The sequence below is a fragment of the Phyllobates terribilis genome, unplaced genomic scaffold (assembly GCF_046119375.1).
Source record: "Phyllobates terribilis strain yellow unplaced genomic scaffold, ASM4611937v1 Scaffold_4__5_contigs__length_816908805, whole genome shotgun sequence".
Taxonomy (NCBI): domain Eukaryota; kingdom Metazoa; phylum Chordata; class Amphibia; order Anura; family Dendrobatidae; genus Phyllobates; species Phyllobates terribilis.
Genome location: NW_027362764.1, coordinates 67,568,502 through 67,585,960, shown reverse-complemented (window position 1 = coordinate 67,585,960; position 17,459 = coordinate 67,568,502). Strand labels below are relative to the sequence as shown.

The 17,459-nt window shown below is 49.4% G+C and overlaps 1 protein-coding gene across 2 annotated transcripts in view; it reads right to left on the bottom strand.

Moving 5' to 3' along the window:
* The window catches only part of STAM (signal transducing adaptor molecule), a 65,573-nt gene extending 52,046 nt beyond the window's left edge, over positions 1 to 13,527 (bottom strand). For both annotated transcript variants that reach the window (XM_073677465.1, XM_073677466.1), the window contains exon 1: positions 13,318 to 13,527. In XM_073677465.1, the coding sequence (XP_073533566.1) occupies positions 13,318 to 13,357 (40 nt within the window). In that variant the 5' untranslated portion in view covers positions 13,358 to 13,527. The remainder of the gene's footprint in view (positions 1 to 13,317) is intronic.
* Between the last annotated feature and the right edge of the window lie 3,932 nt (positions 13,528 to 17,459).

The window sequence follows — 17,459 nt, the reverse complement described above, 5'->3', positions numbered from 1 at the left end:
ATTGCTGGATAACAAGAAATGTTACATTTTTTTTAATATACTTTGTGATTTAATTGCAAGATCTGTTTGCTGACAGTGAATGAAGACGATGGTGTTTTCACCTAAAACAGCCTGTATAGACCATGATCCTGTGTGAGAGACACAGATCAGTGATACAACTCTCTCTCCAGTCTTAGGCTATGTTCACACATGTTGGGTTTTTCAGTGTTTTTTGATGCAGTTTTTCATGCAAATTTTCAGCTGCCTTTTGCAGTACCAGCAAAGTCTATGAAAAGCCAGAATTCTCTGTTCACACATCAAGGTTTTTTTTTTGTTCAGGATTTTGTGCCTTGCATGTTTTTTTTGGAGAATAGAGCATGTCACTTCTTCCAGCGTTTTTTCACCCATAGGGAGTAATGAGTAGTGAAAAAAACGCATTAAAATTTTTTCAGCGTTTTTGATGCCAAAATAGAATGTTTTCTTTTTTGTTTTTTTTTCACAGAACTTTATGTACATGCATAAAAAAGAGACAGAAGGACAGTGAAAAAAATGCACCAAAAAAGCTCCAAAACTGCAAGAAAAATCCTGAACAAAATGCCCTTGAAGATCAGGTTTGCTGCAGAAAATTGACGCCAAAAAAAAAACCCCAAGATGTGTGACCATAGCCTTAGTCATCTACAATGTATCATTCTGGGGTCCAGGAGGTCACAGACCGGATACAGTGTGACCATAGCCTTAGTCATCTACAATGTATCATTCTGGGGTCCAGGAGGTCACAGACCGGATACAGTGTGACCATAGCCTTAGTCATCTACAATGTATCATTCTGGGGTCCAGGAGGTCACAGACCGGATACAGTGTGACCATAGCCTTAGTCATCTACAATGTATCATTCTGGGGTCCAGGAGGTCACAGACCGGATACAGTGTGACCATAGCCTTAGTCATCTACAATGTATCATTCTGGGGTCCAGGAGGTCACAGACCGGATACAGTGTGACCATAGCCTTAGTCATCTACAATGTATCATTCTGGGGTCCAGGAGGTCACAGACCGGATACAGTGTGACCATAGCCTTAGTCATCTACAATGTATCATTCTGGGGTCCAGGAGGTCACAGACCAGATACAGTGTGACCATAGCCTTAGTCATCTACAATGTATCATTCTGGGGTCCAGGAGGTCACAGACCGGATACAGTGTGACCATAGCCTTAGTCATCTACAATGTATCATTCTGGGGTCCAGGAGGTCACAGACCGGATACAGTGTGACCATAGCCTTAGTCATCTACAAATGTATCATTCTGGGGTCCAGGAGGTCACAGACCAGATACAGTGTGACCATAGCCTTAGTCATCTACAATGTATCATTCTGGGGTCCAGGAGGTCACAGACCAGATACAGTGTGACCATAGCCTTAGTCATCTACAATGTATCATTCTGGGGTCCAGGAGGTCACAGACCGGATACAGTGTGACCATAGCCTTAGTCATCTACAATGTATCATTCTGGGGTCCAGGAGGTCACAGACTGGATACAGTGTGACCATAGCCTTAGTCATCTACAATGTATCATTCTGGGGTCCAGGAGGTCACAGACCAGATACAGTGTGACCATAGCCTTAGTCATCTACAATGTATCATTCTGGGGTCCAGGAGGTCACAGACCAGATACAGTGGTAGTAAATTGTCAGCTTTGGGAAGAATCAGATCTTTATGGATTGTTGGCAGAAAATAGCCAAAAGTATCATCATAATCTATTTTACGTGATATTTAAAAATAAATAATAATAATTTATACTACAGATCATAAGAGAAAGTGCATTAAGAAGCGATAATCTGCACAATGCTGGGAACCTGTCAGCACATTGTCACATAAGGAAGCAGTGGTCCGGGTGTATAGGCGCTTGTCCCCCAATGAAGCAGACACCTTTTTTGTAGAGATCCAATAGGAAAATCTAGTATAGAAGCCATATGCAAATTAGATGGGAAGTGCTCTGGGGGCGTGTCAAGGTATTTGGAATAATCAGACATGCCCCCAATGCACTTCCCACCTACTTTGCATGTTTTCTATGGCACATTGCTCATGACTGACACATCGGATCTCTACAAAAAAGGCGCCATTTTTATAGTAGGACGAGCTCCTTTACTTCCACGGGCTGCCAGGTTCACTTTACTAGATATTAGAATAGGCTGCAGATATCGCCGACTCATCAACTGTCCCAACGAAGCAATGCCTTATCTATAAAGCCTGCAGTACTGGTATCCCTATGATAACACTGCCTGTTCTCTAGCAATATCAATTACAGAAGAATGTATTAAACTTTTTTTTTTCTTTTTACAACTAAGGCTATTTGGCAGAGACACGGCCAGAGAGCACTTTACCCATATAACACAGGTGGATGGCGCCGCGCTGCGTCCCACAGGGTAATGTGACCATAATAAATTGGTCCCAAAAAAGTGTGAACCAGCTGGATTTTTTTGGTCACGGTACCTTCTCCACAATATGACCCCATTTATCTGTATTACGCTGCAATGTTTGGCCTTTGTTGTGTGCAAAACTTACTGTGTAGCCCTGGTCTAAGGGCTCATTCACATGTCAGTTTTTCACGAGTAGAACTTGTACCTATGACAGTCTATGGGGCCGTTCACATGTCAATGATTTTTTTATGCACCAAGTGGTCAGTGCAGAATAGTGGGGACACGGCCGATATTGATCCGAATGTTGGATCAAACTTGGCAATGGGTTCGTGAAAAGAATCGGATGCCATCTGCGTGCTTTACGTTTTTCACTGACTGATAGGAGAAGGTGGAAAAAAAAAGAAAAGATGAAACTTGGTACGTTTTTCTCGTACATCCAAAAAAAAAAAAAAACCCTGACGTGTGAATAAGGCCTAATGAGGTATTCCCATCACAGGCAATCACGGCTGAGAAGAAAATTTCCCTTCAATGACATTACATTTCTTATACATCTATATCCAATCAGATACAGCTGGACCGGCCCTTTAAGAACGTGCTGGATCAGAATTCATAACCTGGTAGTGGATGAACAAGGGAGGCATTTTCCTCTGGACTGAAGAAAACTCAATTTCAGTCTCCGTCAGTAAATACCTTCCTTACTTACAGGAAATGACTGAGGTGAGAGACGATCCTTTGCAATGAATATAGATGTGGTAATCGGCTGTAACGGCCGCGGCTCTGGACATCCGGTAACATGTCGGACCGGTGCTAGGACCCCGCAGCACAATCTGCTCCTGACACCTGAGCGCTCACAGGTAACAGTCCAGGTGAGGAGACCCTGCACCTTCGGGGGTCGGGGGTTAATAAAGAAACCTCAGACTCGGCCACACGACATAAACCTGACGTGACAAGGCTTAAACCTGGGACCACCCATCACTAAGCATCGCCCCCTCTCAGTACTTGCAGTGTGTTGCTGAATGGCAGAGCCAATTAACCCCTTCCCGACCCGTGTCACACCGTTTGTGACATGGAAAACAGTTCGTTCCCGACCCATGTCACAGCGTCTGTGACATGGAGGGAAAGACCCCCTGCAGCGCCTGCGAGCGGGGTCGCTCAGGTGTCACAGTTGCTACTGCAACTGGACATCCTGAAGTCGACCCCCCGGGGGGTGGATTAACCCCCCCGTGCCTGGGACCCCTCCGATTGGCTGTTTCATTTTCACTTTTAATGAAACTGCCAATCGGTATGAATTAAATATTTCACCAATGAAAATTGGTGTAATATTTAAATCTGGGCATGGCCTGATGCTTACAGCATCAGCCATTGGCTGGGGGGAGTGTCACCTCTGTCCCCCCCTCCCCCCAGATCTGATTGGGGGGCTAGCGTCACATGGATACTAGCCCCAATCAGATGTGGAGGGAGTTTTTAATGATGGCCGCAACTGCCCGTCCATGGATCGGGTGCCGGCCGTTGTGGACCCTCTGCTGCTGCCTCCTGTGGACCCTCTGCTGCTGCCCCCCCGTGGACCCTCTGCAGCTGCCCCCCCGTGGATCGCCTGCTGCCGCCGCTGATCGCCTGCTGCCGCCGCTGATCTGCATCAGGTAGTATTGCCCCCGCTCCCCCCCGACCCCCCCTCCACTCCACCCTGCCCCCCCCCTCCACCCCCGACCCCCCCTCCACTTTCATACCTGCACCCCGACCTCCGCTCCCTCTGCTCCCTCTCCCACGTCTTCATCCACCGGCTGCTGCTCTCCTTCTGACAGCCGGTGGACTGTGATCACAGCAGCAGCAGGCTCAGTGTAAATGCCCTGCTCCTGTGATCAAACCCACCATCCCCCAGTCCCAGTGATATCACCCCCCCACCTCCCAATAATCACCCCTCCCCCAGTGTTCACCCCCCCTGTCCCCAGTGTTCACCCCCCCTGTCCCCAGTGTTCACCCCCCTGTCCCCAGTGTTCACCCCCCCTGACCCCAGTGTTCACCCCCCCAGTGTTCACCCCCCCTGTCCCCAGTGTTCACCCCCCCTGTCTCCAGTGTTCACTCCCCATCCCCAGTGTGCACCCCCCCATCCCAGTGATCATCCCCCCCCCCCCGCAAACCCAGTGATCACCCCCCTTGCTGCTGCCGGCTCCTGCCCCAGTGATCACCCCCCTTGCTGCTGCCGGCTCCTGCCCCAGTGATCACCCCCCTTGCTACTGCCGGCTCCTGCCCCAGTGATCACCCCCCTTGCTGCAGCTGCTGGCTCCTCCATCTCTTCAGCCCCCCCCCTACGCCTGACAGCCCCGTACGCCTGACAGCCCCCGTACGCCTGACAGCCCCCGTACGCCTGACAGCCCCCCTACGCCTGACAGCCCCCCTACGCCTGACAGCCCCCCTACGCCTGACAGCCCCCACACGTGACTGCAGAAGGTTACACCAAGCACACACACACACACACACGTACACTCACACTATAATAAAGTTTCGATTTTTTTTTTTTTTTACACACGCACACAGCACACAAAATGTCCCGCCCGTCCCACTCATCCCAGTCTAGGGCGTACTCAGCTTAGTAGGCTATGTCAGGTTGGTGTGTGTGTTGTAGTGTGTGTGTGTGTGTGTGTGGTGTATACACTACAATATACCACACCGCACACCAACCTGACATACACTACACAATGGTGTCCACTAACAAATTGGAACCATGTTGCGTTTGGAGAGTCCCTGTGTGCCCAAACATTGGAGCTCCCAAACAAGTGACCCCATTTTGGAAACTAGACCCCCCAAGGCACCTATCTAGATGCATAGTGAGCACTTGAAACCCCCAGGTGCTTCACAAATTGATTCATAAAAATGAAAAAGTGGAAAAAAAAACACTTTTTTATTTTTACGGATTAATTTGTGAAGGACCTGGGGGTTCCAAGTGCTCACTATGCATCTAGATAGGTGCCTTGGGGGGTCTAGTTTCCAAAATGGGGTCACTTGTGGGGGAGCTCCAATGTTTGGCCACACAGCGGCTCTCCAAACGCAACATGGTGTCTTCTAACAATTTGAGCCGACAATTTGTTAGCGGACACCATGTTGCTTTTGGAGCCGCTGTGTGCCCAAACATTGGAGCTCCCCCACAAGTGACCCCATTTTGGAAACTAGACCCCCCAAGGCACCTATCTAGATGCATAGTGAGCACTTGGAACCCCCAGGTGCTTCACAAATTGATTCATAAAAATGAAAAAGTGGAAAAAAAAACACTTTTTTATTTTTACGGATTAATTTGTGAAGGACCTGGGGGTTCCAAGTGCTCACTATGCATCTAGATAGGTGCCTTGGGGGGTCTAGTTTCCAAAATGGGGTCACTTGTGGGGGAGCTCCAATGTTTGGCCACACAGCGGCTCTCCAAACGCAACATGGTGTCTTCTAACAATTTGAGCCGACAATTTGTTAGCGGACACCATGTTGCTTTTGGAGAGCCGCTGTGTGCCCAAACATTGGAGCTCCCCAACAAGTGACCCCATTTTGGAAACTAGACCCCCCAAGGCACCTATCTAGATGCATAGTGAGCACTTGGAACCCCCAGGTGCTTCACAAATTGATTCATAAAAATGAAAAAGTGGAAAAAAAAACACTTTTTTATTTTTACGGATTAATTTGTGAAGGACCTGGGGGTTCCAAGTGCTCACTATGCATCTAGATAGGTGCCTTGGGGGGTCTAGTTTCCAAAATGGGGTCACTTGTGGGGGAGCTCCAATGTTTGGCCACACAGCGGCTCTCCAAACGCAACATGGTGTCTTCTAACAATTTGAGCCGACAATTTGTTAGCGGACACCATGTTGCTTTTGGAGAGCCGCTGTGTGCCCAAACATTGGAGCTCCCCAACAAGTGACCCCATTTTGGAAACTAGACCCCCCAAGGCACCTATCTAGATGCATAGTGAGCACTTGGAACCCCCAGGTGCTTCACAAATTGATTCATAAAAATGAAAAAGTGGAAAAAAAAACACTTTTTTATTTTTACGGATTAATTTGTGAAGGACCTGGGGGTTCCAAGTGCTCACTATGCATCTAGATAGGTGCCTTGTGGGGTCTAGTTTCCAAAATGGGGTCACTTGTGGGGGAGCTCCAATGTTTGGCCACACAGCGGCTCTCCAAACGCAACATGGTGTCTTCTAACAATTTGAGCCGACAATTTGTTAGCGGACACCATGTTGCTTTTGGAGAGCCGCTGTGTGCCCAAACATTGGAGCTCCCCCACAAGTGACCCCATTTTGGAAACTAGACCCCCCAAGGCACCTATCTAGATGCATAGTGAGCACTTGGAACCCCCAGGTGCTTCACAAATTGATTCATAAAAATGAAAAAGTGGAAAAAAAAACACTTTTTTATTTTTACGGATTAATTTGTGAATGACCTGGGGGTTCCAAGTGCTCACTGTGCATCTAGATAGGTGCCTTGGGGGGTCTAGTTTCCAAAATGGGGTCACTTGTGGGGGAGCTCCAATGTTTGGCCACACAGCGGCTCTCCAAACGCGACATGGTGTCCGCTAACAAATTGAATGGAAAATCGGCTCAAATTGTTAGCGGACACCATGTTGCGTTTGGAGAGCCCCTAATGTGCCTAAACAGTGGAGCTCCCCCACAAGTGACCCCACTTTGGAAACTAGACCCCCCAAGGCACCTATCTAGATGCATAGTGAGCACTTGGAACCCCCAGGTGCTTCACAAAATGATCTGTGAAAACAAAAAAGTACTTTTTTTTTCACAAAAATTTTCTTTTAGCCTAAATTTTTTAATTTTCACATGGGTAACAGGATAAAATGCATCCTAAAATGTATTGGTCAATTTCTCCTGAGTACACTGATACCTCATATGTGGTCGTAAACCACTGTTTGGGCACATGACAGGGCTCAGAAGAGAAGGAGCGCAATTTGACTTTTGGAGCTAATTTTCCATTCAAAAAGTAAAATGGCGCTCCTTCCCTTCTGAGCCCTGCCGTGTGCCCAAACAGTGGTTTATGACCACATATGAGGTATCAGTGTACTAAGGAGAAATTGACCAACAAATTTTAGGATGCATTTTATCCTGTTACCCATGTGAAAATTAAAAAATTTAGGCTAAAAGAAAATTTTTGTTAGAAAAATAAAAATGTTCATTTTTTTCTTCCATGTGGCTTTAGTTCCTGTGATGCACCTGAAGGGTTAATAATCTTCTTGAATGTAGTTTTGAGTAGCTTGAGGGGTGCAGTTTTTGGAATGGTGTCACTTTTGGGTGTTTTCTGTCATGTACACCCCTCAAAGGGACTTCAAATGTGATGTGGTCACTAAAAAAAATGGCTTTGCAAATTTTGCTGGAAAAAAGAAAATTTGCTGATGAACTTTGAACCCTTCTAACTTCCTACCAAAAATTTTTTTTTTTTCAAAAATTGTGCTGATGTAAAGTAGACATGTGGGAAATGTTATTTATTAACTATTTTGTGTCACATCACTCTCTAGTTTAGCAGAATAAAAATTCAAAATTTGAAAATTGCAAAATTTTCAAAATTTTTCCCATATTTTTGATTTTTTCACAAATAAACGCAAATATTATCGACCTAAATTTAATACTAACATGAAGCCCAATATGTCACGAAAAAACAATCTCAGAATCGCTAGGATCCGTTGAAGTGTTCCAGAGTTTTTACTTCGTAAAGGGACACTGGTCAGAATTGACAAAAATGCCAAGGTCTTTAGGGTCAAAATAGGCTGGGTCCTGAAGGGGTTAAAGAGGTTTCCCATAATCACTTTGCAAAAACGGCAACATTCTGGTGGTTTATGGTTGGAATGAAATGAGGATGAGCTGCAATACCACAAAAGGACAGGAGGGGCGCTGTCTCTGGAAAATAGAAAGACCCTTTTTCTAGCCCTCACCAATCCATTTATGGGGGTATTTCTTATAAATTCCTTTCCGAATGGTGGGGTCCAATCAGTGGAACCTCAAGCAATGCCAACATCCACTGAAAACCTTACGTAAAGTTGTGCCCAAAACGCGCCAGGTAAGTGATGCTGCCATCTAGAGTTGAGCATTTTGATTCACAGTGTCCAAAATATGGGTTCTCAGTGGCAACCAGTCTTCAGTCCTGCGCCCGACATCCTGGGCACAGGTGGTGCTTGCTAAATTTTAAGTTATGATGTGCAATGTGCCAAGTAAGTGCCAGAGGCTCCCAGGACGCCGGGCCGCGGATGTCTGGCACATACAGCAAGTGAAGACCGGCTGCCACAGAGGACAAACTGGACACTCATCTCTACTGCCATCAGATAAACACTGGCAGCGCCACTGACATACTGGCAGCAGCTGCGTACCCCCCACTGAACCCCTTCATGTACAGAGATGTCCTCCTCCAGCCTGACTGCTGGACTGGCGCCATCCCGGTGAAATTGAATCCTAATGACGCCCATCATGTAGTAGTGATGTAACCCAGGTAGGATGGCAGGACAAGTCTAGTGCGACATGAACAGGGGACTATTTTCTCTCGGTTGGACCCCGTACTATTAATCCCGGCTAAACAGCATAAAATAAATCTCTATGCCGCGGTCTGTGCCACCCATTCACGTATGAATGCCCGGCTCTGTCCGGAGAGAGGAGCTCCTTCAATGCTTGCGATGGATCCTCACCAACTATTGCACTTCTGATGTATTTATGGATGGACATTGTGTCTGCTGGAGACACTGAGATGCCAGCAGAAGACGACCAGTGCTGCCGTGTATGGGGGGAGCAGGGGCTGCCCGGCACAAACTGGCAGAGATCAGTAGTGGTATTTACTCCAACCTTTATAACCTGAGGACGTGGATGACCCCAGTCACTTCTATAAGAAGGAATACAATTCCTGCAGCTTCCAGGGCCACTTGTGTGAGTGACACTAGCCACCGTGTGATCGTGTAGTCCTGATACTGATAGACAGGACAGACCGGGAGAGAGCGACTCACCGCAGATGAGACCCCAACATGGAAGTGACGGAGAAATCAATGGGAATCAATCCAGATTGGTGCATTCCTATATAGTGGGCAGTGATAGAAACTACTATGGGGGAGGCACGGGCAACGTCAGTCAGTGAAATGCCAGGGTTTTAAGGTGGGGGAGTGGCGGGGGGACAGATGCATGAGCCGGACCTCCCCTGGGGAGGGGACGGGAGTGGCAGGGCCGAAGCTCCTCTGGAGGAGGAAAGGCAAGGGGCAGATGGACGGGCCGGAGCTCCCCTGAGGGGATGGATGGGCTGGAGTAGAGGGGAGGGACAAGGGTTGGAGCTTCTCTAAAGGGGGAGGGGATGGGGCTGAAGCTCCTCTAGGGGAGGGGGAGGGGGGCTGAAGCTCCTCTAGGGGAGGGGGAGGGGGGCTGAAGCTCCTCTAGGGGAGGGGGAGGGGGGCTGAAGCTCTTCTAGGGGAGTGTTCCCCAACTCCAGTCCTCAAGGCCCACCAACAGATCATAATTCTATCACCTGTGCAATACTAAGGAAATCTTGAAAACATGACCTGTTGGTGGGTCTTGAGGACTGGATGATCTGTCTCTAAGCTCCTATCCCTCACTTCCTCCTTCGGCCTTGCTCAATGGTCTTCCGCAGCCACTCATAAAGATGGCCACACACTGGACCTAATCTTCACCCGCCTCTGTTCCCTATCTAACCTCTCTAACTCTCCCACATTATCTTCCCTCTCCTCTCCAGGTCCACAATCCCCACTCCACAAACTTACACACCCTTGCAGAAACCTCAAACACCTCGACCCACACTCTCTGAATCCCTCCTCCCTCTTACAGACATAAGTTCCTTACACGATGCAGATGTTGCTGCTGCTTTATATAACACAACAGCTGCAGCCCTCAATTCGGTCACCCCCCTCACACATGCCAAAGCTCGCACAATCAATAGGCAACCCTGGCACACCAGCCAGACTAAAGAACTGAGACGGACCTCCAGCTTTGCTGAGCGGAGATGGAAGAAGTCCCACTCCAACAAGCACTTCATCACATTCAAACAATCCCTCACTATTTTCAAGTCCACACTCACTGCAGAAAAACAAACCTACTTCTCAACTCTCATATCCTCCGTCTCACAACCCTAAAACAACTATTCAACAATTTCAATTCTCTCCTCCGTCCCCCAGCGCCTCCTCCGTCTCCTCTCATCTCAGCCGAAGACTTTCCCTCATTCTTCAAGCAGAAGATTGACACCATCAGACAAAGCTTTTCCCTAAAGTCCCCACAGCCCCTCCTTATATCTACTCAACCTTCCTCCTTCAAACCCCACTTCTCCACCATTACAGAAGACCAAGTCTCTTCTTTACTCTCCAAGTCACACCTCACCACCTGTGAACTCGATCCAATCCCGTCCCACTTCATTCCTAACCTTACCACAGTCTTCATCCCAACCCTAACCCACCTCTTCAACCTCTCACTAACAACTGGTGTCTTCCCCTTATGTTTCAAGCATGCCTCAATCACACCCATCCTCAAAAAGCCCTCCCTTGACCCATCCCCTCTGACCAGCTACCGCCCCATATCACTTCTCCCCTATGCCTCAAAACTACTGGAACAACATGTCCACCTTGAACTGTCCTCCCACCTCTCCTCATGTTCCCTCTTCAACCGCTTACAATCTGGCTGCCGACCACATCACTCGACTGAAACTGCCCTGACCAAAGTCACCAATGACCTACTAACCGCCAAATCCAAGCGACACTACTCCGTCCTCCTCCTCCTGGACCAGTCATCGGCTTTTGACACAGTGAACCATTCCCTCTTACTACAGACCTTCTCATCTCTTGGTATCAAGGACTTGGCCCTATCTTGGATCTCCTCATACCTAACAGACAAGACATTCAGTGTCTCCCACTCACACACCACCTCCTCATCTCACCCCCTATCTGTCAGTTTCCCCCAAGGTTCAGTTTTAGGACCCCTGCTCTTCTCCATCTACACCTTTGGCCTGGAACACCTCAGAGTCTCACGGCTTTCAGCATCACCTCTATGCTGATGACACACAGATCTACCTCTCTGGACCGGATATCTCCTTCCTACTAACCAGAATCCCACAATGTCTGTCCGCTATCTCATCGTTCTTCTCTGACAGATTTCTAAAACTTAACATGGATAAAACAGAGTTCATCATCTTTCCCCCACCTCACTCAACCCCTCCATCTGACCTGTCCATCAACGTCAACAGCTGCTCACTGTCCCCAGTCCCGCAAGCTCGCTGCCTTGGGGTAACCCTGGACTCTAATCTCTCCTTCAAAGCACATTCCTCAACCGTGAATCTGCAAAAACACTAGTGCACGCCCTCATCATCCCCCGCCTCGACTACTGCAACCTCCTGCTCTGTGGCCTCCCCTCTAACACTCTTGCACCCCTCCAATCCATCCTAAACTCTGCTGCCCAACTAATCCACCTGTCCACCCGCTATTCCCTGGCCTCTCCTCTCTGTCAATCCCTTCACTGGCTCCCCATTGCTCAGAGACTCCAGTTCAAAACCCTAACCATGACATACAAAGCCATCCATAACCTGTCTCCTCCATACATCTGTGATCTAGTCTCCTGGTACCTACCTCCTCGCAACCTCCGATCCTCACAAGATCTCCTGCTCTACTCCCCTCTTATCTCCTCTTCCCACAATCACATACAAGATTTCTCCCGTGCTTCCCCCCTACTCAGGAACTCTCTTCCCCAACACATCAGACTCTCGCCTACTGTGGAAGCCTTCAAAAGAAACCTGAAGACCCACCTCTTCCGACAAGCCTACAACCTGCGGTAACCCTCGCTCCACCATACCGCTGCACGACCAGCTCTACCCTCACCGACTGTATCCTCACACATCCCTTGCAGACTGTGAGCCCTCGCGGGCAGGGTCCTCTCTCCTCCTGTACCAGTCGCTGACTCGTTTGGTTAAGATTATTGCAAGTGTCTTTTGCTATGTATACCCCCTTTTTCACATGTAAAGCGCCATGGAATAAATGGCGCTATAATAATAAATAATAATAACCCTGCTCTAAGGGAGGGGCTGAAGCTCCTCTAGGGGATGGGCTGAAGCTCCTCTAGGGGATGGGGGAGGGGCTGAAGCTCCTCTAGGATGGGGGGAGGGGCTGAAGCTCCTCTAGGATGGGGGGGAGGGGCTGAAGCTCCTCTAGGATGGGGGGAGGGGCTGAAGCTCCTCTAGGATGGGGGGGGGGTGAAGCTCCTGTGGGGGGGGGGGCACTGGAGCTCCTTTAGGGGATGGGGAGGGGCTGAAGCTCCTTTAGGGGATGGGGAGGGGCTGAAGCTCCTCTAGGGGATGGGGGAGGGGCTGAAGCTCCTCTAGGGGATGGGGGAGGGGCTGAAGCTCCTCTAGGATGGGGGGGGTGAAGCTCCTGTGGGGGGGGGCACTGGAGCTCCTTTAGGGGATGGGGAGGGGCTGAAGCTCCTCTAGGATGGGGGGAGGGGCTGAAGCTCCTCTAGGATGAGGGGGAGGGGCTGAAGCTCCTCTAGGATGGGGGGGTGAAGCTCCTGTGGGGGGGGGGCACTGGAGCTCCTCTAGGGGATGGGGGAGGGGCTGAAGCTCCTCTAGGATGGGGGGGGTGAAGCTCCTGGGGGGGGGCACTGGAGCTCCTCTAGGGGATGGGGGAGGGGCTGAATCTCCTCTAGGGGATGGGGGAGGGGCTGAAGCTCCTCTAGGGGATGGGGGAGGGGCTGAAGCTCCTCTAGGATGAGGGGGAGGGGTGAAGGTTCTCTAGGGGGGGGGAGCACTGGAGCTCCTTTAGGGTAGAGTGAAGGGCTTGAGCTCCACTGGGAGGAGGGGCATCAGGTTGCTGTTCCTCTGGAGGAGGGGAGAGCAGTGACTGCCGGGGCTCCTGAGGAGGCAGAGGCTGGAGTCATACAATGGTTGGGCGGTCGGGGTGTTGTTATCTTACCTACATCAGGATCGAAGGGGTTGGATGTGAAGAGAGGCATGGCGGCCGCCCCGGGAGCAGCAGCGTTCACACTACACGCGGTCTCCGGGCGGCTCCTGCTGTGGCTCCGTCCTCCTCTATCACAGCATCAGGAGAGGCCACAAGACAGTAGATGCTGAATCCCAGAGAGCTGAAGGACCTGTGGTGACGTCAGGGTCATGTGATGAGTCACATGAGTAGGAGGTGCCTGCTCCGGACAAAGCGCGCATGCGCTGCCTCTAAGTGCAGCAGAGCAGAGCTGTGTGCGCTGTAGTGCAGAGCCGCGTCCCCCCATATACAGTATTCTATAAGTCTAATAGACATACCACTATATATCACCGCTCCAGTCTCCATAATAGGTCAAATTAACCCCTCAAAGACTGGAACATTTTTATTTTTTTCTATCTTTCTAATGCTCAAGAGTTTTACCATATAATATACTGGAAAACAATCTGGGTGCGGTGAAATTGGGATGAAATAAACGCTCCCGCTGTGGGTTTAGTTTTTATGACGTTCCCTTTGACGTGTGTCTGAGCGGCGCTTTGTTCTGAGTCGGTGTCGGTTATGGTGACGCTTATAGAAAGCTTTAGAAGTTTTTTTTACCACCTAGTAATAAACACTTGTAAAAAAAAAAAGTTTTCTTTCAGCGCCGCTCACTTTTCTGTATTATACATAATTTTGGGCTCGTTTTTTATTTTTCTCCATATTTTTGGGAGGTGACATCGCCGGGATCCAGCGGTCCTGCCTTTTTGATTCAATGTTACATTTTAGCTTCCATCTTAAAGGGGTTGTCCTTGTCCACCACTATTTAAAATATACCAAAGCGTTTTTATGATGAAAAGCAGCTTCTTTGTAATTACCCCCCTCTGCCTGTGTGCAGCGCTATCACTGGCCGCTAACAGGCAGCACATGACGTCCCGTCTATTGAGGCGTGACTCAGCGCTGGGGTCCCCGCGGTGGCTGCTGGGTTGTGGGCGGAGTTACCCCACCACATCACACCCAGCATCCACCGCGCGCTTTCCTAATGAATGGGGAGAGGCAGAGTGCGCGGTGGATGCCGGGTGTGACTCGGGGGGGGGGGGGGTAACTCTGTGGCGCCCCGAGGGCTCGGTTGCTACAGGAGTATTGCACCTCAACCAGAGGTGTGATATTCCACTCCCAGGTAAGGATGGAGTGTGGACCAGGGCTCAGTTAGCTGCACACATATACACACACTCACCCCATTTCCGGGGGACAGCTCGACGGTGCTCCCATTTATATATATGCAGGCACAACTGACCATGTCCCTGGCTGGAGTGGGGAGGGGGGAGAGAACCCAGTGATGTAGGAGCAGAAGGGGACGGTTTCTGGAGCATAGAAAGGAGCTCATTGGTTGCAGGTCACCTGAGCTCAGACACAGCAAAGCAGATAAAATGTGGGGGCCATCTTAGAAAGGAGAGAAAGTGAGTACAGTGGAGAGGTGACAGGGAGCTGAGGCTCAGTCTGAGCTCAGCTCCACGAGGCAGGCCTAGGGTGAAGGCCGGAGCCAGAAAGGAGAAGGAAGGAAGAAAGGTGGAGAGAAAGAGGAGTAGAAAGGCTCCAGAAGGCAGAAGGGACCCTAAGAACCCACGAGATATCGGGTGAAGGGTCAGGCAGAATAAGGGTACCGGATTCCCAAGTTGGTGGAGGTAAATTATCCCTCAGCCAAAGACCAGAGGTCGTGATCATCTATTGGTGCGACCCCCTGCTATACCCACTAGGAAGGCACCACATAGGGTCAGGGAAACCGGCGACAGGTTTCACCAAGAGAAGGCCCGAGGCAGCTGGACAGAAGTGTGGTCACTGGTGGGGCATGAGAGGCCAGAGAAAGGACAAAAGGGGGTCCTGTGCCATACTCCTGAATTGCCTGGGGGTTGACCGAGCTCCTCACCTGGTGGACGCAGCACGGCTTGGGCAGTCATTGCCGGCAGAAGTGACTCGGATAACAACTGTGAGTAAAAGTCCCTGGACTGCATCACTGACTCTGTGCGATTTATGCTGCGCCTGCGCCATCACCCCCAGCATCCTACTACACTGCCCTGAGGCTACACTCTTCCCGTGGGGAGTTATACTATCTCAGCTGCACACACCATCAGCCTCAGCGGTCTGCCTCGCAGCGGCGGTACACCCTGACCGCAATACACGGGTGGCGTAGTCGGACATTAAATCATAAAAACCCCATAAATAGACTGCCACTGGTTTGACCACCCTGAGCCACGGGACCGGGTCATCGCCACGGTGACTACAACCCCCAGCATCCCACAAAAGGCCCGGTTCTGGGTACCCCACGGCCCAGGGGGCGCGTCAACTCCGCCCACAGCCTGGCCTCCACCGGGGAACGCGGAAGAGGGACCCTCAGCTGCAGCCTGGACTTGTCGTGACGTCAGCGGATGTCAGATCTGGCTGCAGCCGGGGGTCACGTGACGCCTGTGAGCGGCCAGTAATAGCGCCACTCACAGGCAGAAAAGGCAGAGGGAGGTAATTGCAAAGAAGCTGCTTTTCATCATAAAAACAATTTGGCATATTTTAAATAGTAGTGGACAACCCCTTTAAATATTTGTATATTTTATTAGTTACCAAATATGATACTTTTTGTATTTTGTTAGATCTTGCTATTTGCATTACCGACAAATCTAAACTTTTGCTTGTTTGTTGTTCTTTTTTCGGCTGTGTTTTTTAAAAGTTAATGTTATTTATTTATTTACATTTTGATTTGGTCCCTATAGGGGACTTGAACCTGCGATTGCTTGACCACCTATATAGCACAGTAGTATAATGACCGGTCTTCTATGAAGCCCAGCTACAGGCTAATCCATAGGAGTAGTGCCATGGCAGACATGTATACCCCCAGCTGTTAATTCCCCCATCAACACCCATTACATCGAGTGGGGGGCGATGGAGTAACCCTACGCCGTTCCTAACCTCCTAAATGCCTTTGTCACAATTGGCCTTAGCATCTAAGAGGTTCATTTGGCTTTGGTCGCAGTTTTTGCTCTTGGTTGCTGACTGCATGACACAAAGCAGGGTCAGCTTGTATTAGGGTTTTTTTTTCCACGTTGCATTTTTTTTTTGCCAATGTTTTTCTAAAAGCACGTCATAGCCGCCACACGTCCGCCACTGCTCCTTACTGTTCATGGGACAGACAGAGGCAGCAGAGTGCAGTCCTATAGACAATAAATGGAGCATTAGAACGCATACCCAACCTCTGCTAATGTCCAAAGGGGCCTTTAAGAGCCCATCTGTCAGGATCCAGGGGGGTCCAGGCTTTTAGGATAGGTGATAACTTTAAATGTTGGAAATAACCTTTTCAGATTTTGTCTCAGGTTGGAGATGACACTGTAAAAGGGTGAGCAGCTTGTGACGGAGCCTCTGCGGGCTGGGCAGTAATGAGCGTGCATTGTTCTGCAGCCGTCACTCACAGCTGAGTCACAGACATCACATGCTCCCGTCACACGCTTTCTTTTTATCACCCGAGTAAATGTCAGTGATTTGCACATGACAAATGTGGCTCACTACGTAACTGCAGAAAAATTCTTCAAAAGCACAGAAAAAAACCCTGATCTGTCCAATCAAGTAATTCAAGTAGCACAGTATTAACACTATCCAAATACACTCCTTGACAATAAAATTACATCGGGAAGGAAAAGTCGTGCAATGATGGAAATCACAGGATGGATAGACGTGTTACTGATCTGCAAGTGATGGATAAATGGAATCTACATTTTCAAAGTATGAAGTATGAGATCCACGCTCAGAAATCCTGGCACTTACAGCCTTGGTTGCTATCAGTGAGGGTATTAATAAGGAAGGTTCTGCTGAGATGAGTGCACTCAGGCTAATCATCAAGATCCACTGGTGGCAGCTCCTGTGTAAACCTCAACTAACGACATCCCAGATGTGCTCGATGGGAGATGCTGTAGTTCATGGGAGCAGGTGTAGGCTACGCAGGCTGCTCACAGTAGTACGAGCAACATGAGACCTAGTGGTGTTATGTTGAAAGTCGGCTTCTGGGACACGCAGAAATGGCCGAACCAATGGTTCCACAACCAAATCAATGTAACATCGAGCTGTTAGTGTACTAGAAATGAGACTAGAAGGGACTGCTC